We start from the raw sequence: 27,492 nt of genomic DNA on the forward strand, positions 1-27,492 counted from the left end.
TTTCCTCAAAAGAAACTGACACTCATTAAGTTTTTAGAATTAAAAATTGGCTGTATGTTGTTTTTGATAAGACCCGGGTTCGATTCCCAAGCACAATTAAACCCATTTTGACATATCAGCCACGGAGGTTGATGTTAGAATTTCAGCAATGTATATTGGATATTATTGCTATTAAACTATAATAAGGCTCATAGTTGACGAAGTCGTTAATAGCTCATCCTCAATTCTCTTTTAAAGATGAGGCGTACGAGAAACCTTTGATCTGGGTTCGAATCCCAGGTAGCTCTGTTAATGTTTCTAGGTTTGTCAGCTCCATACCCGTGAGCGGTTGGTTTACCAGACTAGTAAATGTCTAACACATGTAGTATCTCGGGCTACCTCTCAACCTCTCGCTCATGACGTCGAAGACCCGGGTTCGATTCTCCACATGGGTACAATGTATGAAGCCCATTTCTGGTGTCTCCCGCCGTGATATTGCTGGAATATTGCTAAAAGCGGCGTGAAACCATACTCACTCACTCAACCCAGTTGAAATACTGTCGAAAGGCTTTTTCTCACTTGAAATACCAATAACGGCAAACCAAACACTAGATGTCTTCCGACTGAGTCTTCTCAGAAAAAAATACTTACTCGGAAATGTATGTTTTAGTAGTATGCTTTGATTCAATTATTTGGCTGATCTCTTCTCCAACACTTACTACTGCATGACACTTTAACACACTCATATAGCGTCAACATGGTACTTAATCGGCAGTAATAAAACAAACGCTTTTTCGTCCGCGATGGTTTTATCGTTTGAGTAAAAGAAATTTAGTTTTTTTATGAGATAAAGGGCGAGAGAAAGCTCATGTGAAAACACGCCAGCGACTATAAGGACCATCTTCTTTTGCAATCAAACACTGTATGTTTTCCTGACAGCGATTTTGTCCAGATAAAAATCCCGTCTAGATTCACGGATGAGTTATCGTTCCTGTTCGGCACCCTAGTAAGGCTCGTTCATCAACCAAGTCTTGAAGTTAAGCATTTGAAAATGTAGATTGGCCCATGACATCAGACTAGCTTAATAAAACATTGATGTTGCATCTTAGCTTGCGTGCCACATGCGAGTCTAGAACCAATACTTCCCGAGTCTCGCTCATTCTCGTGGATGAAGAGAGGCTCCAACGAGAATTAGACACTCCTAGTCTAACACTCATCGTTCAGGTTTAGGTGACAAAAACAGCTTTTGAAAAAAGGTAACGCCACGGTGAAGTTTCCAACGAGTATTTGTAGTCTATAGCTTCTCAATCCCTACACCCATTAGGCGTGATATATTTTACTTTGAAAGAACTGTCTAAAAGCAAAAAAAAACCTAACGTAATTACCTTTGTTACTTTGAAGAAATGTGTATGGGTTAGAGCGCCTCCATCATTTACATGTCCACCACGCAGCTCGTCATGTACGACAACACAAAGTCTGGTGGAAAACCTTTGATCTTCAGAATTTCCCCCTACTACTGCTATTACCCGTGTCCGGCTGACAAAAAGACTTTGACTTTGACCCTTAAGCTAAATTACATATCAGAAGAGGTCAAAGGCAGTTGTCTGTCTTAACTATCGGTGTAAGGTCAGTCGTGTCACGACAGATATGATTAGGGTAGTCGCGGTGATTAAGCCAGAGTCTTGTTTATGGTCAGGGTAAATGAGGCTTAACGTCGGGTCCGAAATTATTGCTCTTTTACAGGAACGTGTGCGTCTATATGTGTGGCTGCTAGTACAGGCCCTACTAAATCCGGTTTCTAGTGCTAACCCACTACGATACCATGCCCCAACTTAACAAGGATTCTCATCTCAGACACATTATACTGACTCCTCTACGACCAGTTTTTGCTTTATCCCGTTGAAGCACGGTACCATGAACGACAAGGTCTTGTAACGTCTCTGAATCGAACCATCGACCTTCCAGTATCTGGGCTGACTCTATCCGCTAGACCACGGGGGTGGTATCTTGCTGATGTTGTTTGCTTTATCCCGTTGAAGCACGGTACCATGAACGACAAGGTCTTGTGACGTCTCTGGATCCAACCATCGACCTTTCAGTATCTGGGCTGACTCTATCCGCTAGACCACGAGGGTGGTATCTTGCTGATGTTGTCAACAATATTTGGGTCCTCTCGTGAGATTTAGATGTGCACGGATATTTTGTTTTGAGTTAAACCTTAATCGTCTAAAATATCATACGAGGACACTTGGGTATATTTAAAGTACGCTGACACCTAGTCTATTCGAACTTAAATATTTCTTTCAAGACAATCTAACCTTTTAACTTGGGCAACATCCCGACCAACACTTTGGGCATCATACCCTCGAACTCTGTAACTCGAATATTGTTTGCGATACTATATTCTAGGGTACCTCGTCGTATTCGTTACCAAATTATTATTATGTTAACGCTGACCCTGGAGCGTTTAAATGGATGAAACTGTATGAAATGTAGACTAGAGTCTACTTCAGCTAGATGAATTATTTAAGATGATAGTATCCTTCTCAAAATATCGTCAGTGTCAGATCGACCTATATTAGCTCGAAATATCTTTTAAGACAATGTATTATTTAGCCAGCCCGTATCAACGTATACTATAGTTTAACAGTACTTGACACAGTCTTGATCCGTGAAGATCCGGGCTAGAATTGATCTTCAGCAACCCATGCTTGTCGTAAAAGCCGACTAACGGGATCGGGTGGTCAGGCTCGCTGACTTGGTTGACACATCTCATCCCAATTGCGTAGATCGCTGTTCATGCTGTTGATCACTGGATTGTCTGTTCCAGACTCGATTATTTACTAACCGCCGCCATATAGCTGGAATATTGCTGAGTGCGGCGTAAAACTAAACTCACTCACTCACCCTACGAATACCAGACAAAACACATAACAGATCTTCTACTGGAGTTTTAGTGTTTTGGGTATGGGTGACGACAGTCAATAAAGATGTTGTTATCCATAAAGGTTCCGTGTCTTCATGTATTTCGAAATTCAAAATGTCTATCATAGACTGGTATTGTGAAGTTTCTATAGCTTTGGCGAAGTTAACACGATATTGAAACAAGACTGTGATCGCACATAGTGTTTACCTTCAATGACTTGTGCAAGGCATGCAATGTTCACATTTTTATCTGTATTCCGTGAACCGTGCTACCACGTCCACGACATCGATCTAGTGTGTAAGCGGTAACCGCATACCTGACAACAACGTCGACTGCGGAACTGTACTAGTCTCAAGGTTAACGGTACTTGCAGGTAAAGCTCGGTGTCATTTTGTGAGTTAGTGACTACCACCGCTTTGAGGTACTAGTCTCGAGGTTATCGGTACTTGCAGGAAAAGCCCGGTGTCATTTTGTGAGTTAGTGACTACTCCCGCTTTGAGGTACTAGTCTCGAGGTTATCGGTACTTGCAGGAAAAGCCCGGGGTCATTTTGTGAGTTAGTGACTACTCCCGCTTTGAGGTACTAGTCTCGAGGTTATCGGTACTTGCAGGAAAAGCCCGGTGTCATTTTAGGAGTTAGTGACTACCACCGCTTTGAGGTACTAGTCTGAAGGTTAACTGTACTTGCAGGAGAAGCTCGGTGTCATTTTGTGAGTTAGTGATTACCACCGCTTTGAGGTACTAGTCTGAAGGTTATCGGTACTTGCAGGAGAAGCTCGGTGTCATTTTGTGAGTTAGCTACCACCGCTTTGAAGTCTAGTCTGAAAGTTAACGGTACTTGCAGGAGAAGCTCGGTGTCATTTTGTGAGTTAGTGACTACCACCGCTTTGAGGAACTAGTCTGAAGGTTAACTGTACTTGCAGGTAAAGCTCGGTGTCATTTTGTGAGTTAGTGACTACCACCGCTTTGAGGTACTAGTCTGAAGGTTAACTGTACTTGCAGGTAAAGCCCGGTGTCATTTTGTGAGTTAGTGATTACCTCCGCTTTGAGGAACTAGTTTGAAGGTTAACTGTACTTGCAGGTAAAGCTCGGTGTCATTTTGTGAGTTGGTCATAACCTCCGCTTTGAGGTACTAGTCTGAAGGTTAACGGTACTTGCAGGTAAAGCTCTGTGTCATTTTGTGAGTTTGTGACTACCTCTGCTTTGAACAGAATTACACTCATAATAACGCGTGTGTAATGTTATTAACTGTTATTGAAACATCCGAAATGATCCAGGTCTTTGACATTTACAACTTTTTGTTATTAAACCCATGGTAACGACAAAAAATCCCAATAATAATGATCACGTGTCACACAGCCATCGTAGCGCTACGAGTCTCATAACATCTGTTACGTTAACATAGACTTACGACCATCGTACAGATCCAATCGCAGGGTAGGACAACCGTTGATATAGTTAGTTCGAATCCAAGATTCCTCCCATGTGTACTCAGTGGTCTGTCCGCACCGGTGAGGATGTCATCGGTGTCAACAAAGTAGTCACTCATCCGACGCCCATACATTAAATAAACCCAACCCAACATTTGTCAGACCTCACAGACGCGTTGTGTTCAGTCCAACTCGAGGACAGTTCCAGGACATACGGACGCACTGAGGTGTGATCTGTGATGTTCCCTCAAGTCAGACAGGACTGCACGCATCATGAGTTTTCTTCAAACAGTAATTAAAACTTAATGCACTTGTAACTTATCAGCAAGCGTCACTTTCAGTATCATTGTAAATAGAATACGAGATTAGGGTCCAGTGAGATCAGTAAGTCTCCTCATTAGCATCCTTCTCCCATACATCATCCAACTCAGCAATGCCTAATTCACTTCTCTTCCCTTTACGTCAATAATTCATCTGTTGCAAAAAAAATGCCCATTTTGTCGAAGGTTATTCGGTATTAACCGTTTCTTCCAGAGTCATATTTCATGAGACAATATCGTCAAGGTTGTTGCGTGCAGAAACCATTACAGGAGATATTTGTTTTTCCCAGGTGACCAAGACATTCATTCCTCACAAGGCAAGGAATATTCAAATTAGTAAACTGATTCTTGAGTGCCATCAGTGATGCTGTTTTTCAGTCATTAAACCAGTCCTTTGATAAACTATCAGAACTACAAACAACTCATTACTTACTTAGTAACACGTCCTTGTGAGAACTGTTCACGTGGTTCATGCAAGAAGTTGAGAAGAAATGTTTCTTTGAGCGGCATTTTAGAAGTTGGGACGTACAAATATTGACCAAACTTTCTTAATTTCGAAATAAAAGAAGGTGTCATCCATAACGTTTGTTCAGTATTAGAAGAAATGCATTTTAAAGTTACCATTTGGATTAGTGCAGCCTTGGGTATTAACTTCAAATTCTGCTCTTTATAGGAACCCGTGAAGATCCGTTTTAGAATTGGTAATCACCAACCCATGAATATCGTCAGAGGCGACTAACGGAATCGGGTGGTCAGACTCGCTGACATTTTTAACAAGTCATATTATCCCAATTGCGTTGATCGATGCTCATGCTGTTGATCACTGTATTGTCTGGTCCAGACTCGATGATTTACAGACCGCAATATAACTGCAATATTACTGAGTGCAGCTTTAAACAACAACCAAACCAAAAAAAATAGGATAACATTTAAATTTCAAGTTAATCCAGTTCTGGCCCAATACACATAGGACAAGGTTGATTTATTAATGGCAGTAGATGAAGACGGTCATGCCGTCTTCGTGTAGCCCGATAAAAACATGTCATGTTTGTTTTCACTGGATATTATCACAGAAGCTGTAACAGCATTATGACATTAGAGATATGGCAATCCACTTTCAAAAGTGGCTTGTGGCAGCTATTTTCGTTTTGTTTGAAGACTGACTGAGTGATTATGGTTTTACGCCGCTTTTTGCAATATTCGAATTCCAGCAACAGAAATGCGTTTAACACACATTCTACCCATGTGGGGAATCGAGCCCGGGTTTGCGGTGTGACGAGCGAACGCTTTAACCACTAGGCTAGAAACACTAACTCAAAATGACATTTTATTTTATAAAATTGCCATTAGGATTACTATTATTTTGGTGTTTTTTTTCTTTCTTAAACCCATATACAGCCTATCCGCCTCTACATAATGCAGTGCTACAATGTGTAATAGGATATAAATCCGTCAAATGCCTACATCATAACAGAAGCGCAGCCGAAATTCCACAATGGTTCTCTCAGGACCCCAAAATCAATACGCCAACATTTTGATGAATTCTTTTGAAGGGAAGTAACTTGTGACAGTAAATTTCTGTTATATTCGACATTAAAATACCTAATATTGAAGGGCTGGCATTTTGATGTTAAAAAACGAAAGGACACATTATACTGCTTTCATCCTATAACTGTTTTTCGCCGGTACTTTCATTGAATTTGAAAATGTTTATGGGAACAGTCAGACCGAGCTGAATTTTCTGGAATCTAAGGTAACTATGGCAACAAAGCCAGAACCTAGCTTTGGGATTCAGTACAATACATAATACATTGCCTGTGTCTTCGCATTCGGTTTCATGGAACAAAAGAGACGATTTCCCCACCGAGGCACCGCTCGCGCGCTTTTATTCGAAAATCTTTGAAGGTTGTTTCAACGTTGCCTTAGTTAAGCCAGTATGCAAGAAACGATTCATTCTATTGTAGCTAGTCACTGGCGTTCTATATATTTTACAATACACCCACTCAAGGAGAAACGAGGATATTGTGGTTTTACGAAACAATTTATCACTTTCGTATGTAGAAGAAAATTCAATGTTGATTCATCAAACAATTCAATCCTTTTGGTATTAAGAAGAATATCCAATGTTGTTTTATGAAACAATTCAAACCTTTGGTATGAAGAAGATATCCAATTTTGTTTAATGTAACAAGTCAACCCTTTGGTATGAAGAAGATATCCAATTTTGTTTAATGTAACAATTCAACCCTTTGGCATGTGGCATAAGCATCTACCGTAGTTTTATAAAACAATTCAACCCTTTGGTGTGAAGAACATATCCAATGTTGTTTTATGAAACAATTCAATTCAACCTTTTGGTATGAAGAAGATATCCAATGTTCTTTTATATAATAATTCAACCCTTTGGCATATGGCATAAACATCTACTGTTGTTTTTATGAAACAATTCAACGCTCTAATGTGGTTTTACGAAACAATTTATCACTTTCGTATGTAGAAGAAAATTCAATGTTGATTCATCAAACAATTCAATCCTTTTGGTATTAAGAAGAATATCCAATGTTGTTTTATGAAACAATTCAACCCTTTGGTATGAAGACGATATCCAATTTTGTTTAATGTAACCATTCAACCCTTTGGCATGTGGCATAAGCATCTACCGTAGTTTTATAAAACAATTCAACCCTTTGGTGTGAAGAACATATCCAATGTTGTTTTATGAAACAATTCAATTCAACCTTTTGGTATGAAGAAGATATCCAATATTGTTTAATGTAATAATTCAACCCTTTGGCATATGGCATAAGCATCTACTGTCGTTTTTTTATGAAACAATTCAACCCTCTACTGTTGTTTTATGAAATAATTCAACCTTTTGGCATGCAGTAGAATATCCAATGTTGTTTTATGCAACCATTTAACCCTCTTGGTAAGTGGAAAATATCAAATGTTGTTTTATGCACCAATACAACCCTTTGGCATGTGGCATAAGCATCTACTGTGGTTTTTGTATGAAACAAGTCAACCCTTTGAATTGTGAAAGATATATCCACCAGAATCATTAACGAGATTTGGATTTGTGTTCTCAACAAATAAATCCGAAACTATTCTACTGGCAGCTTGAGTAGTCCCTACAGTACACAACTGTAATTTATCTGTGGACGCTATCTCTACTACTAACACCACATAACGGTATCACAGAGTAATGCAACTGTCCCAACCGTCCACGGGGACAGGCGACGGTGATAACTTCAAACTGGGTGGCAGTTCTATAAGCCTATACATTTGTTCTGATTTCCCCCGTGGGCGCGTAAACAAGTCCAGGCCTGGAGGTGGACAGCTCAGGATATACTACAGGCTGTATGTTATTCGGAATAAAGACCTTGAAAACAAACACCTTATAACAATTGATCAGACAAAGGGGATTTGACTTTGAGATGTTTTTCTCCAACCGCTAACAGCATCAGCCTCTGGTCGAAATCCCCTTGTTCTTCTGCCCATGCCGTTCATATCACTTTGTGTCGGAATACTGATCCATTTTGAAACTTTGTATTTGATAAGTTACTTTAGTATTGTTGTTAGCGATGATGCGCCAAGAAGATGGAGACTTAGGTATTGTTCTCCAATATGCTGGATGACGTAGAAGACGGCGAATTTAATTGAAAAAGAAAAGGAACCTGCTAAAACACATATTAAGCATTTTTGTTTTACATTTTCGCCCTCAGGGGAGAATTGGTTTCGATTTGTTCCCGTAGTTGTTGTCGTAAGCCATCGACCGTCTTACGTTCTCGGCTGCAAAAACGGCAATAGAGTTATACAACTCCACATTGGCTAAACTAGGTATATTGTCACCTGCTAAATGAGGTTTTGTATTACAATTTCCCTAAATGCTGGTTAAAGAACTTAGCGTGTTTTGAAAAGAAGACGAAATTGATTCTAGCTTTATTTCTAGCCGAACTTGTTTCGACCTAGCTCATGGTGTATGCTGTGACTGATCGAGTGTGTGAGTGAGTGAGTGAGTGAGTGAGTGTGTGTGAGTGTGTGTGTGAGTGAGTGAGTGAGTGAGTGAGTGAGTGAGTGTGTGGGTGGGTGAGTGAGTGAGTGAGTGAGTGAGTGAGTGAGTGAGTGAGTGAGTGAGTGAGTGAGTGAGTGAGTGAGTGAGTGAGTGAGTATGCATTTAACCGCCCGGGCGAAGTCGAACCAAACACTTCTGACAGGGAATCGAACCCTGGCTGTCGGTGTGACAAGTGAATGCTTTAAACACTAGGTTTCCCCACCACGCCATTGCTGACTGACCCGGGTTAGAATTGATCTTCAGTAACCTACTTGTCGTAAGAGGCGACTAATGGGATCGGGTGGTCAGGCTCACTGTCTTGGTTGACACAAGTCATCGTATCCCAATTGCGTAGATCGCTGTTCATGCTGTTGATCACAGGATTGTCTGGTCCAGACGTGATTACTTACAGACCGCCGCCCTGTAGCTGGAATGTTGAGTGCGGCGTTAAACAACAAACAAACGAGGTATTCAATCAGTAACACTACTAAAAATGATAGGCCGTGCCCAATTCCGTTAACCTCATGTTGGGAGCGAGACAGCAAAATATCACCAGTACCTCATATTTGTCATGGGAGCGAACTACTGCAGAGTGTAGTTGGCGAGACTGGTAACACTGCGGCAGAGTTGGAATGTCACTGTACTCAGTGGTGTGGATAGTTGGCCCCTCCCAGTCATCGGTTCGCTCAGTCCACGATTAATATCAGGCCGCCGTGGTTGATATATGAGTGAGTGAGTTTAGTTTTACGCCACACTCAGCAATACTCCAGCTGTATGGCGGCGGTCTGTAAATGGTCGAGTCTAGACCAAACAACCCAGTGATCAATAGCATGAGCATCGATCTATGCAACTGGGATTCGATGACATGACCTCCCGATCCTGTTAGTCGCCTCTTGCGACCAGCATGGGTTACTGAAGATCTTTTCTAATCCAGATCTTCATGTGTGTTCATGTCTTCACATGAACGTGGTGCCGGAGTTGTATAAATGTATCCCAAGAGGGTCTCCTTTTGTGTTATTTTATAAAAATTGGGGTTTATCTCACAACAATATATGCACATACATTTACATTAGATGGCATAAATCCAGATGACAGAAAAAGCAAGATACCGCCCTCGTGGTCAAGTGGATCCAGCGTCTTCCCGTAAGGTCCCTAGCTCAATCCAAGAGACATTAAAAACGTTGTTTCCCTGTTTGTGGCATGGATTTAAGGGGATAAAACGAGGAGTGATCGGATCGGGATCGGGATTCCATGCTAAACGGGCTTGTATCTCCACGGTATCTATAAATCTCGTAGCAAGACGGATACAAGCAGCCGCACACATATACCCACGTTCCCATGCCAGTGCAATAAAACTGAGGCGTTAGGTCCCATTTAACCTCACCTCTGCAAGAAAATGTTGCCACGACATTGCTAGAATTAGCCTGTATTGCACATAGGCGGAAAACACAGCAAGAACTTAGAGCGAGCCATGGGTCTCATGTACATTTTGCACATATAAAATAGCAGGAATTTGTGATAAACAGGCTTTTTAGAATACAGAATCAAAACGTCTTGCATGATTTAACCGATTCATCTCATCTCCTTCAGCTGGGTGGTGTGGTTAAAGAGACCGCTGCCAGAGTGTCATGATCTAGTCTTTAGGTTTGTTAGCTCCCTACCATGGCCATGGGTTTCAACAAAGTGTAAGGTGTCTAAGACCTGCGCCAACTTTCTTTCCTCTTAGAGAGTGGTTAAAGCGTTCGCTCGTCACACCGAAGACCCGGGTTCGATTCCCCACATGGGCACAATGTGTGAAGCCCATTACTGGTGTCCCTGCCGTGATTTTGCTGGAATATTGCTAAACGCTGCGTAAAAACACAGGCTGGTTAAACCCTTGCCCCCTCTACGCGAAGCCAAGCCAGCGAAGAGAACTTACACCAAGAAGCGCTGCCTGGTCGAACCCATAAGGAACTTTAAGGAGAATATGAAGACTGCCCAACAAAGCAGACACCTTCATTACCCAGAGTGTCAGAAGAGCTATGCTCAGGTGGCACTGTCCTGATCTGTGCCAAAAGATCAGGGGATGCCAAACTAAGGGCACCGAGAACAATGAGGAGTCTGACGACAGTGTACTTGAAATGCAAGCGAGACATTTCAAAGGCGAGGTCCGCACATTTATCATGCTTTTCCTGAATCTTGCCAGTCCCATTGCTGTCAAGGGGACAGCAAATTCAATGATACAAATAAATTAATTGGCTTTATCAAAAGGACAAGATTGGGTTTGTTAGCAGGAATTTGTTTTGGGCTGTGTACGGTCAATTCCAAAGAATTTTAAAAGCATTATTTTCCATGGCGCCCTGGATATGTTCAGGTTCATTGGTGGACCTCAAAGTCAAAGAGTCAAAGCCACAGGCATAATGATAACAATAACGAGCAATGCCATCATGCCCTTGTATTATTAGCATCATTAATATTGTTGTTACAGATACATGGTCACCTGTATAACAACGGCCACGACATCACACTGAGGGTTGCCAACAACTCCCACAAGGTGAACGTGACGGAGGGCCCACTGTCCTACAAGTACGTGGTCCAGCAGATCCGGGTACACTTCCACACAGAGGATGACCTGGGGTCCGAGCACACAATCGATGGCAAATCCTTTCCAGCTGAGGTAAGTCCTGCTATATCACTGGAAATCACTGACAGCTTACGATTTTGACGTTATTTAACTGCCTCCGGTGATGTTTCTGTTGAAACGTATTGACAGATTATTGACATGAGGGAATATCGTACAATAGATATCCAGGTCATGGCTCGTGGGAACTCTTTCAGCACGTGATGGACTCAGAGGTCAAGGTCACTGTATAAGTAATTACTGACGAGAGTGTGGTGTCACAATTCAGCGTCATACTGATGCTTTCAGTGAACACCCGGTGTCTCGTTCCTTCACGAGTCATTATGCATTTGATCGGCTCGTATTTCAGGTTCTTTAATCTAGTTCCTGAACCAATCTTACATGATTTTATTATGTAGATATATATTGCTTCGGTAATAAATGTTTCTTTGTGTCACTGATGTGGAAAAGAACAAACTGGTTGAGATCAAAACAGTGGTCACGGGCCATCGACACATGAGTCGGATCACACATTTGGCTTCAGATGGCAACCTCTGTACCAGGCTGTCTGACAAGAGGGATGATTTCGATTTTCCAATCGCGAATTCCCCTTCATGTGGAGCAATATACCATCAGCTCCGGCTTATGACGTGTACATTTCCCAGACGCTTCGGCGCTTTAGAGTATGTACAATTTTCACAAATTACCTGGCGTTAAGTCAAGGCTTCGCAGTGAGGGCTCTCTTTATACCATTCCAGAACTTTCATGGTAAACATTCATAGGAACCTGCCAGCATAATATCGTTTGTCAACACGATGCTTGGTGATACAACCTTTTCACTGGGACTTTACGCCTAATTACTCACTGGAATTTGTTTTGAGTGTGGTTGTGATGTACAGAGACTTGTCTTGTGTCGTGACATTGTTCCTCGGATCATCACTCTTGATGTCAGTCACTGGATTGTCTCGTCCAGATTCTGTTATTTGCAGGCCTGTTCGTACACACTCATGATCATTACTATAATCACACCAGTACTAGCGCACATGTATGTAAACGTCACAATTATATTGAGCATGGGTATACAAGGTGCATTTCTGGATGCGGTGGGAGGTGTGGTAGCCTAGTGGTTAAAGCGTTTGCTCGTCACGCCACCCGGGTTCGCTTTCCCACATGGGTACAATGTGTGAAGCCCATTTCTGGTATCCCCCGCCATGATATTGCTGGAATATTGCTAAAAGCGACGTAAAACCAAACTCACTCACTCACTCTGGATGCGGCGTTGGCCAAAACGCATAGACTTCCTTTCAGGCAGGAGTAAGTTGTATATACATATGTATTGCCACACTCTCTAACGGGTGACTGAAAATATGCATGCTGAATTGGTACCTCTAGAAGGACGTCTAGGCTAACATATATCCCGAATGGTTGGGGTAAGTTTCTTTAATAAAGATCTAGGGGAATACATTCACAACGTTACCTTCTATTATCGACCTCAAAGAGAAGATGCATGCGGTAACCGTAAATAAATTGTATCTTTATTTTCTACAAGATAAGGACCATATGTTTCTATCAGATTACAAAACAGGAAATCGTAGCTCTACCACTCCTATACCCTCTAATACTAAACACCGATGAATTGATTCTGATCAATGATATTCATTCTATGTGCATACGATCCATTGAAACCGCAAAACCCTGACATTGACGGATGTATCAGCAATATTTGCAAATTGCATCATTTAGAGATCATGCCAGAATATCTTAAAAAAGAAAAGAAAATACTCTGACAAATTGCACGGACAGAGTCCTCTGAGAGGGTATGTAAAGTTTAGATTACTTTTTAAATCAATTAAACTCCATACATCCTGAAACAGCTAAGAAGTCATCTGACTTGGTAAGAGAACAATTCTATTAGCCGAATGAACGGAGGCCAGAAAGCTTCGTCTTCCATCTAATGTGATTACTTTAAAAAGCGTCTCCCCTTGATTTATGCATTGTTTTATGTATTTGGACAGGTATAGAGCAGGGTATAACCCTTTTTAGCTGATCAATTTCGCAAACAGATTCAAACTTTGTAAAGAAAAGTTTCAACTTAACGTATTTGCTGTCAGAAAATGAAGTCCTTTCAGTCATCTCATAGATTCGTGGCAGGCAGTGCCATGATTGAGGTTTGGTGGTTCCTAATCTGTCGGAATTGTGAAGATCTGGTCTATAAACTGGGAGGGCCAGGACAAGACGTTCAAGGGCTGTAGTAGATGTCGGAGTGATGGAGACGGACATCGCATAATTACCACATTCCGATCTACAGGAGAAGGAGTTCTTCACCCTCTGGATCGATGAATACAGATGTTTGGACATAATAAGTTTCAATCTGATAGTAATCTTAACCGTTGCTACTTCATTAGATTTAAGGGGTGCTATAAAAAGTAGAAATCAAATTGGAACGGATACGGATCCGATCAGAAAGAGACTCTCATTTTGGAATCAAAATAAATGTGTTTTGTATGTTTTTGCGAATTCCTCTTCATTTATGTCTAACTATGGTTTCCGTGGTGAGAGCTTTCACAAATTGAATTACCTTCTGCAAACTGAACTTTCACAGAAATAAGAAAAAATCCGCATTGATCGAGTTTGAAGGTTTTGATGGGCGATGGAAAGGATATGGTCTACCTTTGATGTCGGCTAATTGGATGATGGGAGGTCGGGATAGGAAAATGGGGATAGTGTGAGTGTTTTGATTCCTCTATTGTTGACAAATGATACCTCTGCTGGGTGCAAATGATGAAGAGGGAACCTCCACTTGTGGGTGCGTCAGAAGCACACTTCATAGTACACAAGCCGTCTCAGTCTCTGGAAAGAAAACTTACAAAGACATATCTGTGTCATGACGTAGAAAGAAACGAGGCAGCTGGAGGCGCTCTTCGTCCAAAGGGCGACACTTGATCAGGAGTATTTGGATAAGAATGGGCTATCAGTCGCGCGTTTGGTGAAGAAACTGAAAGGTGTATGTGATATATTTGTGACTAAACGAGTAAAGTCGTATGTTTGTGCTCTAGAGGAGCTAACAGTTAAATCAATATCTTTCAAATAAAACCGCTGGCAGCGTTATGAGTGAAAGGTGGACAAAGAAACAACGGATGCTGGCAAATAGAACCATTATGGATCATCAGAGTGCATCATACGCCTATAAGATAGTTGATGGATAGCTTCTTGGGTAAATAGTTTACGGGAAGGTGGTTGGATAGTGGATCAATTTTGCATGAAGTTAATTCCATGCATTTTGTTTTCAGATTCAGATATTTGCCTACAACACAGACCTGTACAATAACATGTCAACAGCAAAGAGGTCCCCAAGAGGTCTAACCATCATCGCTTTATTTGCCCAAGTAAGTTGAAGGTTTTCAGAATGAAGGGATATGCCATGTAGAACTTTCACGAAAACGTATCATATTCCAAAACTAAATAGATCCGGTCAAAAAGGGTCAAATTACTGGATGACGTCATAAATCTACCTGATCATTGGTGGAGCAGGATGTGCTTACATTTTCACTAACATCTGGTGTCATCACTGATTTTAAGTCATCATTAATATCATGTTTCGCAGCAATTGTTCCTATTACGCCCATCGGAATTGGATGGCGGACAGATCGGTCATACCTTGTCGTTGATGTTTGATGTTTACATGAAAGAAAGATAACCATTTGGTATATAACAAAGTCATGGACTTCAGTTAATGAAAATGGTTTCCAGCGACAAGACGGCGGTAGGTATGGATTCGAACCCGGACCTTATCAGCTACGAAGGAGTGCACGTATCTGAGCATTAATGTTTCGTTGACGTCACAGAACCATGTAGTTCACCAACCTATGTATGTGTTTGGTAAAAGAATTTATCATTCAGTACGTTGTCTTTCATAAACAGTGAAACTTGATGAATGTCAACCTTGTGTAATATAATTAATACGACATTTCGGAGTATTTCGTACTCCTTCATCGTCAGCCTCATATTACATCCATGAATTTTCACCTTTTACGTGTAGCTCTTTAAAGTACCATTCAAAACTTTATTTGATTTCAGATATCCGAGAGACCACATTCAGAATTCGGAGTTTTACTAAAAGCCATGAACAAAACAAAATATAAAGGTAAGTAAGTTCTATCTGAGTAGCATCATAGCGGCAATGACATAACCTAGGTTACATATCACTGACAGAACCCAGGACAACTTCGAGGTGAGGTGAGGTGAAATTGGGTTTAACGTCGTGCTTGAGAATATTTCGCTCATATGACGACGTGCATGCGTGTGTATGTGTATGTGCGGCTGCTTGTACTAGCCCAGATTTAAGCTGGTTTTATAGTGCTAGCCCACTGAGATACCACGCCGCAGTGAAGCATGAATACCCCACTCAGACACATTATACCAGTCCTTGTTGTACCCATTAATGCCGAGCGCCAGGCAGGGACCAACAAGTACCATATTTTAACGTCTTTTGGTATGACGCGGTCGGGGATCGAACATGACGTCTTCGAAGCACTTGCGAGATGCTGTCTGAGATACAATTACTTCCTGGGATCAGGACCTCCAAAGAACGTTAACATAGTCGTGTCTGTCATCTTTGACCTGGACCAAAGAACTAACTTAATGACAATGCATAGTGGGGAAGTCATGAGAATCTGTGGATTCCGGGTAGAATTAATGTGTCCGGAATCCGGAATCATAAGGTCCGTTTTTTTCTGATTTAATGTTGTGGTTGACGGACAAATTAATAATGAATTTGGATAATGACTTATTGTGTCAGTTTTACTTAAAATACACGTTCAGAATAACCAGTGAACACTGCCTTATAAACTGCACGAATAGCAGTGTGACATAATCGTAAATGCTCCAACTCACTGTAGCAGAACCGTACCCGTTTCTGAAATCAGACATATAAAAAAGTATTACAATGAGCTCACCACCCCTGGTAAATTGTTTTTCAAACAAATCTACTCGTACATTCTAAATATATGTGTGCCTTTGATAATTGTACTGAGCTTTTGTGAGAGACGGAAAACTCATTCCATGCTGAGAAACCAGTTAATACAAAGAACAAAAAATTACATTCAGCTTCATGTACTGAAAGATGTAATCTAATGTTGTTCTTTAGAATGCTTTTAGCATTAGATCGATTCGGAAAAAAACAAAATGACTTTCTTAAGACATTACCTTTCGTCCTTTGCCTACAAACGGCTTCTGAGAAATTGAGTTTGTCACCGATGTCTCGGAGGACAAGAGTAGTCAATTTCTCAGAATCAATGTACTTTTTTCTCATTATTATCTGGGATTGTTTTTCCCGAAAGACTGTAAGGTAAATGTATGAGTTGAATTTCTGCAGATCTCTAAAACGCCTTTCCTACCTTATTCCGTGCTTCCCACGTCTGAAATCAAGGATATTCATGACATCATGCCGGGGAAGTGCAACCCAATATCTTTGTATTTGCAGAATATTCATTCCATTTTGCAAATCATTTGCAATAAGATTTTTCTTTAGGAGGCAATGCGAACGTTTTCATCTCGCATTAAGACGTTCTGCTTTCAAGCGAAATGATGTAATTATTCAACCAATTTAAAAGGTTATTCTAACCTTAACTTCAGTTATTTTGACAATGTGTATTTTTCCATTTAGACTGGTCAATATTCAGTTTTCACTTGTAAATGTAGTTTCATCTGTACCTATACCGGGGACAAAATAAGTATTTCTGAATGTTTGTAGTGAAGTTCGTTGTATTTCAAACTAATCCAAAGAGTGAATGTTAATTTACGCCACAACTATATTCTGGCGTTACGGCAGAGGTTAATAAGCGACTCGGAGTTAGGCAAGGTGCCACGCTGGTTGTGTCACACATTGTGACCACCCAATTCACATTTTGGTTGACTCTTACAACAAGTTCGGTGTGCTGAAATGACCCTACCAGTAACCCATAACTATTAAAGAATAACAGACTGAAAGTGCTGACAACAGGCTTGTGTTATCTCTCAATATTATTTCTCGGTGAAATGCTATCCTAAAATAATATTGTAAAGACGAAAAAGATAACCTATGTGTCTAAACACTAAGAAATATTTACATGGAATAGCCTCCTGTTATTTAGAAACGATGGTTCCAAAATTATCAATTAAATTGTTACCGGGGCTGCTGAATTGGTTTACTGAATTGTCTGGGAGATGAGGTGAAATGACGAACCATCTACATCCCTATACACCTATACATCTCTCCCCCCCCCCAAAAAAAAAGAAAGAAAAGAAAAAGAAAAAGAAACACTGCCCCCATATCCACCCTCACCCCTAACTCTAGCCCACACCAACTCCACCCCTATCCCAAACTCCATACCCACCCCCAAATCCACCCCATCTCCGACTCCACCACCACTCCAACGACACAGCCACCCACACTTCATCCCACCACCAGGTCCAGGCCAACACAACCGAGAGATAAATGGTCGTTCCAATAACACAACTTACCACGGATCTTATGCGTCGCTCTGCCTCTTAGCCCACCACATTTATAGCAGCCGTGACGTTGTCTGGATTCATTCTCTGTACGCTCATCTAGCTGGAATGAAATAAGTAGAACTCAACCCCGTTTCAAGTTTCCAAAGTGAGCGGCAAATATCTGCTCATGTTCAAATGTGAACCTGTCTGGCGTTTAACACCCTGCGCCCATCCAGGGATTTATAATGTCTTTTGCGTGACTGTGAACAGTATATCGTTTGATCCCACACATACAGGCTCATCCCACGCATTCATGGGTCATTTCATTAGAACAGACTGACAGTATCTTTCCTTAGTTCTTAGTCTAATAAATTCAAAATCAAAGATCAACGTGATTTCACACTGAAATAGAAATAGAAATACGACTTAAGGGCCCGGCGAGTGTCACGGTTATAATGTAACGGGTAATCTGCCTTTATTCATTGTATGTCACGGTAACTTGATGGTGTTGATCGTTGTTCATGATATCAATTATTGGTTACTCATACAAAGGTTCGAGTATTTCCACGCCCCCGTGAAATATTGAGATAAATAAGTGCAGCGTTACCATTACTCTCTTTGCAGTTGTTGCTGACCAGATAACGTTTATTCCTATTTTTTGTGAGGCGGATGAGGTGAAATGGGGTTTAACGTCGTGCTTGAGAATATTTCGCTCATATGACGACGTGCATGCGTGTGTATGTGTATGTGCGGCTGCTTGTACTAGCCCAGACTTAAGCTGGTTTTATAGTGCTATCCCACTGAGATACCATGCTGCAGTGAAGCATGAATACCCCACTCAGACACATTATACTGACTCCGAGCCGACCAGTCCTTGTTGTACCCATTAATGCCGAGCGCCAGGCAGGGACCAACAAGTACCATATTTTAACGTTTTTTGGTATGACGCGGTCGGGGATCGAACCCGCGACCTTCCGATCTCCGGGCGAACGCTCTAACCACTACACCACGGAGGCGGACCCTATTTTTGGAACAGATAACATTAAGAGCATCGAGAGATATTATTTCGTATAATATAAACTCATCTAGTCTGTTATTTAACCAAAGGTCATAACAGCCTGTTGCTGGTCAGAATTCGACATCGCCTCACAGATGTATAAACAGAGATCTCAACAAAGAGATGGCTATAAAAACAATATTTAGATACGATATTAAGCCGCGATTTATGTATACTGCTGAAGACATTACACATCCACAACCTTGGTAACAAGGATGGGCCCACCCATCGTAAGCATTGCAGTCTCGAGACAGATATCTTTGACCCCAATTCCCATGAATTACCACCTTGCAACGCCATAAACCCGTTAGCCAAATTTAATTTTCTGTCACAAATTTTAATTGTTGCAAGTTGTTATAAAAAAATGTATTGATGGTCCCTAAAAGCCCACGACTTGCATCACAGCGGGATCTCTCCTCCCTCCAACATCCATCTGCATCAATGTTTCAGGCGATGTGACACCAGTACGGGGCCTACAGTTGTCAAGACTTCTCCCGTCGACTGACAATTATGTCACGTACGAGGGTTCAATGACACATCCGGGTTGTTTTGAGACGGTCACGTGGTTGGTGTTAAATAAACCCATTCACGTCAGTAAAAAGCAGGTGAGATTATCTTTAGCGCCTTACAATTGACATTATCGGATCGCTAATGGTCCTATATTTTTTCTGGAAGGGAGTAGAAACACAGGTCATCAGAACGAAATGTCAGTGAACTGATCATCATTCGGTATGTCCGATCGTCGCAAACCTTTCTCCATTCTCCAACAATTTCGCCTGCGGTGGTTAGAGTTGCGATGAGCAATCAGAGGTGCGGCAGAATTTTGATCCGACTTTAAAGATGGCCGCCATATTTAATTTGTCATCTTTGTCAATCACATGAGGGGCGGTGGGGTAGTCTAGTGGTTAAAGCGTTGGCTCGTCACGCCGAAGACCCGGGTTCGAATCCCCACATGGGTACAATGAGTGAAGCCCATTTCTGGTGTCCCCCGCCGTGATATTGCTGGAATATTGCTAAAAGCGGCGTAAAACCAAACTCAGTCAGTCAGTCAGTCAGTCAATCACATGACCATATTTACATCTGTCATGATGTCATATTTTGCAGGAAGTATATTTATCAATTGCAAGTAAGTGAAGGACGTTTTATGCCGCTTTAGGCTATATTCCTGTAATATCAGGGCAGGTGGCTACGCACATTCTACCCACATGTGGAATCGAACCTGTGGCGAACGAAAGCTTAAACTATTACCCCACTACCTAAAATCAAATACAATAATATACATAATATTATGGTTTTGGACGCATGATAAGTTGTGTCCCTTTGTATCTATGTGTACTTATTCCGATACTCTCTACCCGTGAAGACCAGGGTTAGAATGAACCTTCAGTAACCCATGCTTGTCGTAAGCGGCGACTAACGGGATCGGGTGGTCAGGCTCGCTGACTTGGTTGACACATGTCATCGGTTTCCAATTATGCAGATCGATGCTCATGCTGTTGATCACTGGACTGTCTGGTCCAGATTCGATTATTTACAGACCGCCGCCATATAGCTGGAATATTGCTGAGTGCGGCGTAAAACTAAAATCACTCACCCAACTGTGATCTACTTTACCCAACTGTGTTGATTAACACAGCAATCAGCAATATTCCAGCTATGTGGCAACAGTCTGTATATAACCTGGATCATATAATCCAGTGAGCAACAGCATGAACATCGATCTACGCACTTGGGATAAGATGACATGAGTCAACAAAGTCAGTGAGTCTGACCACCCGATCCCGTTATTCGCTTCTTACGACAAGCATAGGTTGCTGAAGACCAATTCTAACCCGGATCTTCACGGGTGACCTAGAATAATGAAAGAGTATTGATGATAATACTGTCAATGGCATGTCATTACTATACGTGTATTATTTACGTTGAATGATTGGGGCAGTGTAAGTGAAACAGATCATATGACAACCCTAAACCATTGGCTGATTGCGCTCCCTTTGATAACAATGGAGGGGGGGGTGGGGTTGGGGTTTTGCACTGACATCATTTTCAGTATTATACGACCGGTTGCATTATACGATTATTGCAACCGACCATAACACACTATGACACACATTTCCAGCATTGTTTGACAGTGTTTTAATTGTTTCTACTTAAAAAAGATAAAAGGAGTTTGCGGACAGTAAATAATGTTATTGTTTTGGTCATATTTTATTTCTGCGACTGAATCACTCCACAACATCAATAATTCAGAAGGAATGTTTGTAATATTTGCTTTTGTTCTCAGATCGAGTCATTGCGAGTTTTAAACCAGGCGACGAGAGACAACCCCCGCATGCTGATGGCGGGGAACATCCGACCTCAGATGCCCCTCAACCAGCGCACTGTCCGCACCAATATAAATTTTGTATGTCCTGCATGTGAAACCTCACGTGTTGGTCAAATGATGCAATCTGACCGAACAGTAACTATTTTACGTTTTTTCTTTTGAGAATATGTCCAGCTGAGCCACATTAAACCAAATTGGGCACTTGCTGCATGTTCATAATAAAAACAAAATTCCCCTGAGCAAGTGTAATAGAGATCAATAAAGAATATTAAGGTAAAAGAAAGTCAGTTGTTGACAATGTCAAGCGTAGGGGTCAGGGCAGCACAAAGTATGATGAAATACAAAAGGTATGGTTATTTAGTCCTGTTTATATCAGAATGCATGTAGCAGATGCAAAGAGTTCATTAGGAACGACATCCATTACACGATCAGCAATAAGGTAATAAAACCTGTATTAGTCATCAATATTCGCTTATTGTATAAGGTTCATTTTATATATAACTTCTCTGGATGTTAATAGTGTCGGGATTTTACAAATTATTTTCTTCCGTTGCTACTGGTTGCTAGGTTTTCAACGTAAGAAAACCGGTAAATGTTCTGCGATCATTTGACGATAATCAGTTTCGTGGGGAAGGTAATTTAATTATTTTCCTAGAAACGCTACCAAAAATAGGTATCTAGTTTTATCAGAGCTCTCTAAAACCCCACAATATATCACAAGATTCCTATCACGTAACATTCCTGGAGTTGATCATGTTACATTGCACTAGGTGTATTGGAAACGGTAAACTGATTCTCTTGGAGAAACCAGCACTTGTGGCATTCAGAACTGGACATATTTTCAGTTTTTGTGTACTTACGTTCCTACCCATTGTAACGTGTCCAATAAATCGAGTGAATTTAAAGTAGCTGTAATTGAAAATCACTGTACTGGTAAAGCAGTATGCGTTTCTATTACTGGGTATAGCAATGAAGCCTGCTGGATTGCCCATAAGAAATAATGCTTGCATGTGGCGTTTTATTCCTAAATCCTAAAATTACGTTTTATTAGTGGCAAATCATGAACTGCATGTCCGCGAGCGGAGTGTAACGCTGCAACAGCAACAATAGAAACCTTGTGTGCTTGCTTTCATGAAATTGAATGAATTGTTGTTGTATTTTATTGAGATGAAAAACAATTATCCCTGGCCATCTGCTAATAAATCCTTGTGGAAAATTTGATTATTAAATCAACGCGGAAAATCAATTTCAATAAAGGCCAAGTAACTGTTGAGGTAGCCCTGCTGGGGGACTGGCGCAATTATTGCTTAACGTTGCAGCTTGGCATATATCCTTCAAATTTTCATGTCTTTGTAATTCATCCGCTGTGTTATTGCCTAACGACATTTCAATGTTATTATTTCAGCAATCGCGTAGCTGCTCAATGGGAAAGGATATGTTCTATAAAGGTGGGTGTAATCTCAAAGAACCGTTCGTTCAATCAATGTATATTGCTCATGCAGATTTTGGATTATATGAACCTGAAGAAATGGCTTGATTGCAAAGTAAGTCTTTTGTTTGTTTTTTTACAGATTTTGTCATGGTAACGTATACATGAACATCATGTCCGTCGTGATGAACATACGTGGTGTATTCCCGTACAAACTCAGCGAATAAAATTCACCTTTTAAAGGGGTATTTCGGCTGTTTGGCAGTCATGTGTTTTACTAAAGCCACATAGAGTCTACGTTATTTATCTATTGACCGTTGCTTATGATTATCAAAATGGCAGTAGGAATTATCGCAAGACACCGTATCAGTTTCAGAGAAGGCATAGTAATTATATCAAGCTCTAGCTGTCGGTTTGAAATTAGCGCCCGACTGTGAATTATACACGTAGTCCCCCTTTAATAACAAAGGAAAATATAAAGGAAACAAAGAATCGTAATTTACCTTTAACTCGTTATCTAAAGTAAGAACCAGGTAAAACATCACGTCTTAATAAGGTCATTACGTCACCGTATTCACCAAGGGGTGGACTTTATTGTTTTTGTATCATAACCTTTAATAAGTGAGTGCTGTTTACCAACAATGACATTATAAATGTAATGTTGATAAATTGTAACATTTTTGGATTTTAAGGGACAGGCGGTTAAATTTTCTGTTCTAGGGTATATTTTTGAAATAATAGCAATTCTCGTGAAAACATTTTTTAAAAGAATATTACCACTCGTTTCACAACAGCAGGATGTGCATACTACATTATTTTTTGTCATTGATGGAACTCTCATCCCAACCTACCTCCTTCATAACAGGAATATAAAATGAGTGAACTTGACTTTTCTAATTTAACAAATACTGAAAACTCAGCGTTTGCTATGTCTTCACCCAGTCAATATCGTGTCTGTTTCTACTTCAGTAAACGATCGGTTCAAAGAACCCTGATACCAACTCCTTTCTGCGCAGTCTCAGAAGTCAACTTGCCTCCCACCTCTCCTGGACCGGAAACAGTTCAGAGAGGTAAGAGTTATCTCCCGTGACGGAAGGTTGCTGAAGTCTTTACCACCACAGTAGAGGTCACATCGTTACATGTAGACATAGAGTAAATGGTCCACGTGTTCAACATGATGTAAAGTGTATTACAACTGATTCAGCATGGGCGTTAAGATCAAGCCTTGACTTTTATCATGTGTTTGGGTACACAAACTGCTCAGTCATCCCTGTGAACAGTTGCGTCCCTTTGTCGTGCAAGATCCTAGGACCATTAGTTGATATACAAAGGTTTTTTTCTGATATGGATCAGCACAATACCAGTGTAAGTTCACGAAAGGGGCATGCAGCAGTTCGGGCTCTTCTTTCATTGAGCTGACATTCACTGATTTAACCTAAACATTGTTCAAAGCAGTGTGTGAAAAAAAGGACGCGCATCGGTTTAATGTAGTGTGTGTTCTATGTCATCTCAAGGCTACAGCAGCTGCACCTCCCATTCTTTCAATTCATCACGTCAACAACAGATAAAATTTCATCTGGAATCTGTCCAAACTGATTCGGTAGGGTGTAGAAGGCAATACAGTGATGAGTCACTGAAAGTCATTGATGACGGCAGGTGTTTGTTCTTCCGGCTGCCCAACATGATGTATTATTATGAGGTTTGTATGTGTGCGTGGAAATTAATGAAGTTCTAGCATGGTATGGTATCGCTCTTGTCTCTTACTGTCCACACAGTCCATCAATTGGAGTCAAGGGCTGACAGTGGTCTAAGGCGTCGCAAGTCGTTGTACAGAGTTGCGTCCATTAGGGATCCAAGAAACTATAACAGCGGGTTCTAGTCCTGGATCCCCGCAATTATGTTTCTGGGTTTGTCTGCACTAAACCCGTGCTCGTCTGCGTCCCGAAAATGACAAGCCTCTGAGAGCTGTGCCACTACCGGTTTTCTTCCCACCTTAAGCAGACACACTCAATAACTTAGATGTTCTCAAAGCGGCGCTTAACCCATCCTCTCTGACTTCCATGGACCCGTGAAGATCCGGGTTAGAATTGATCTTCACTAACCCATGCTTGTCGTAAGAGGCGACTTACAGGTCAGGCTCGCTGACTTGGTTGACACATGTCATCGTATCCCAATTGCGTAGGTCGATGTTCATGCTGTTGATCCCTGGATTGTCTGGTCCAGACTCGATTATTTACAGACCGGCGCTATATAGCTGGAATGTTGCTGAGGGCGGCGTAAAACTAAACGCACTCACTCACTCTGACTCCCATGTAGTTGAAGTTCTGTGATCAATCTTTGGTCGAAAGATGCATATGTATTGTGTAAGTGTGTACCAGCTGGACCACAGAAGAGAATCACTTTTCCCCATTCCCGCTACTAAAGTATTCACGACCCAAAATTGTCAGATTAACATACCCAGGTATGTGCTATTGTTTGGTTAAAGATGTCAATCATTTTCTATATCTATCAGTACACGTTTTCCGTCTATGTTTTGCTTTCATCCTATAAAATGTAAATGGAAACGGTAATAATCAAGAAAGTGTAACACAGTTTCATGTAAGTCTGATCCCAAATATAACATGCTACATTTGACCACTTTCTAAAAGCATTGTTTCTTCGTACTCATGTGTGTTCTTTTTTACGGAATCGACAGTGGAGCTGTTACATTACCAGTAAACGCAGTGACCTCTTGGCAACCTTTGCTAACAAAACACACATGCCTAATGTTGGTCTACATCTCTTTAACCAAGCAGTGTCAAATTAGTTATCCATCTACTTCATCTTAAAAAAGGGAGTTGAGTTAAAAGCTACTTTGAACAGTATTCCATATATATCAGTGTATGTCAGATAAACGTTGGGAAATTGATACAGGTTGTAGACATTTACAACTTTGGTGAAAGCCACGGTATGGTGTAAAGTGATGGCAAACTTAAAAGAAACAGTGCAAAAAACCAAGGTACGCTCATGGGATTCTGGCGTGCCCAAGGGGCGTAACTCTGCACTGCGAATGACGGCGCTTTGTCAGACGCGGCGATTCGTGCCCCAAACTAAAGCTCAATTATTCACAAAATGCTTAAACAGTGTGAAGCCAACTGCATGTACTGTCCACTCTACTACATTGCTCAATATTGCTGAAAGCGTCGTAAAACATTATTGAAACTTTCAGTCTCCCTGATACATAAGAAATCACATAGACCCCTGTCAGCATCGTAAGTCTCTGTTAAAGTGTTGACGTTACAAATGTCACGGGACTTAAATTCCTTTGTGAAACCGGACCCCACTGAGCACCTGGTACACAAGCTGGAGTGCATGAAAGGACACACACTACTAAAACACAAGCCGAGCTCGCCTTTGTCAATGGAAGAAAATCAGCTGGGGATAAATGCATTAGAATTGACAGGCGGAGTGTGTTGGGTTCGTGGTTCGATATTGCCCGCACACCCACTGTCTAAGGCTATTTTTGTAGTGCAGCATCTGCCCATCAACATTTTCCTCAAGTCAGCACTTTTACCTTTATCACCGTCTGACCTAGATACACTAATAAATATATAATACAATTGAATAGAGACTAAAAAGTGATAAGCACATTTATCAACACGTTGTGGTTCGGATACAGTAATCTGATTAGATAACTGATAAAATCCCCTTGCTGATTGAATAAAACCTCATTTAAAAGAAACCTGATTCACTTAGTCCGGCAATAACCTTTCTGACCTAAGCCCAATATTGAAACCCAATTTAGGGCATCTTTACACGTCTTCGACTTTCTGTTGACGTGTTTATTTAAACCTGATTTGAACTAAAGATTGAAACGAATACCAAACAAGGAAACTAGATGGAGGGTTAAAATACTATTATTGATATTTATAAAGATCCTCTTTTTTTTCTTTCAGAGGTGGATAACGATCCCTGAAGATACTGTTCATGCCTTATTCAGAATGGTGCTATATTTCTTCAACCAAAGAAACAGTGCTTTTGTTGAAAGACGCAGAAAACAAGACTGGTTAACTTGTGTTCTTTGTGATTTCAATTCTTGCGGGCTTGTGTTATATCCTGTGTGTTTGTCTGCTTGACACAGGCGTAGGCCATGTGTGAAAGTAGAGCATGTGTGATTACAGACTATGTGTGAATAGACCATGTGTGACTACTGCACATCTCTTGTGGCCAACTTCTGAGATTATCATACGGCGTCTTCTTCAACAACAACTCCATCGAAACATAATGGTCTAACAACGGCTCTTCTGTTGTAGCCAACTTCTAAGATTACCATGCGTCCTCTTCATCAACAACAACTCCATCTAAACATAAGGAAGAGACTACTGCACATCTGTTGTGGTCAACGTCTGAGATTTCTATACGGCGTCTTCTTCAACAACGGCTCCAACCAAACATAAGACTCTTACTACGGCTCTTTTCTTGTGGCCAACTTCTGAGATTATCATACGGCAACTTCATCAACAACAGTTCCAACTAAATATAAAGAAGAGACTACTGTACTTCTGTTGTGGCCAACTTCTGAGATTATCATACGGCGTCTTCATCAACAACGGCTCCAACTAAACATGATCCAACTACTGCTCCAACTACAGTTTCCATGTTCATCTCCATCGTCATCAACAACGGCTCCAACTAAACATAAGGATCCAACTACTGCTCCAACTCTAGTTCCATGTTCATCTCCATCTGTTTCAATTGTCCGGCTACTGTTAGTAGACAAACATACACTCTACAGTTAATTCAGGTAAGGTCACTGTTAAAACGTTGCTACATTAACATAATCAACGCCAACTTTTCTCAATACGCTTTTTTAAGGTCTAGCCACTGAAGTACACCACCCATGGATGCACTTTTGAAAATGCT

The 27,492-nt window shown here is 41.0% G+C and overlaps 1 protein-coding gene across 1 annotated transcript in view; it reads left to right on the forward strand.

Moving 5' to 3' along the window:
* Positions 1-27,235, forward strand: part of LOC124280381 (carbonic anhydrase-related protein 10-like) — a 127,939-nt gene extending 100,704 nt beyond the window's left edge. The window contains exons 4-11 of the mRNA XM_046716289.1: positions 11,176-11,364; positions 14,598-14,693; positions 15,385-15,451; positions 19,286-19,440; positions 21,120-21,296; positions 22,567-22,609; positions 23,560-23,660; positions 26,526-27,235. Coding sequence (XP_046572245.1) covers positions 11,176-11,364; positions 14,598-14,693; positions 15,385-15,451; positions 19,286-19,440; positions 21,120-21,296; positions 22,567-22,609; positions 23,560-23,585 — 753 coding nt within the window. The 3' untranslated portion in view covers positions 23,586-23,660; positions 26,526-27,235. The remainder of the gene's footprint in view (positions 1-11,175; positions 11,365-14,597; positions 14,694-15,384; positions 15,452-19,285; positions 19,441-21,119; positions 21,297-22,566; positions 22,610-23,559; positions 23,661-26,525) is intronic.
* Positions 27,236-27,492: the final 257 nt, after the last annotated feature.

This window comes from Haliotis rubra, unplaced genomic scaffold (assembly GCF_003918875.1).
Source record: "Haliotis rubra isolate DU_JTF1 unplaced genomic scaffold, ASM391887v1 Scf266, whole genome shotgun sequence".
Taxonomy (NCBI): Eukaryota; Metazoa; Mollusca; class Gastropoda; order Lepetellida; family Haliotidae; genus Haliotis; species Haliotis rubra.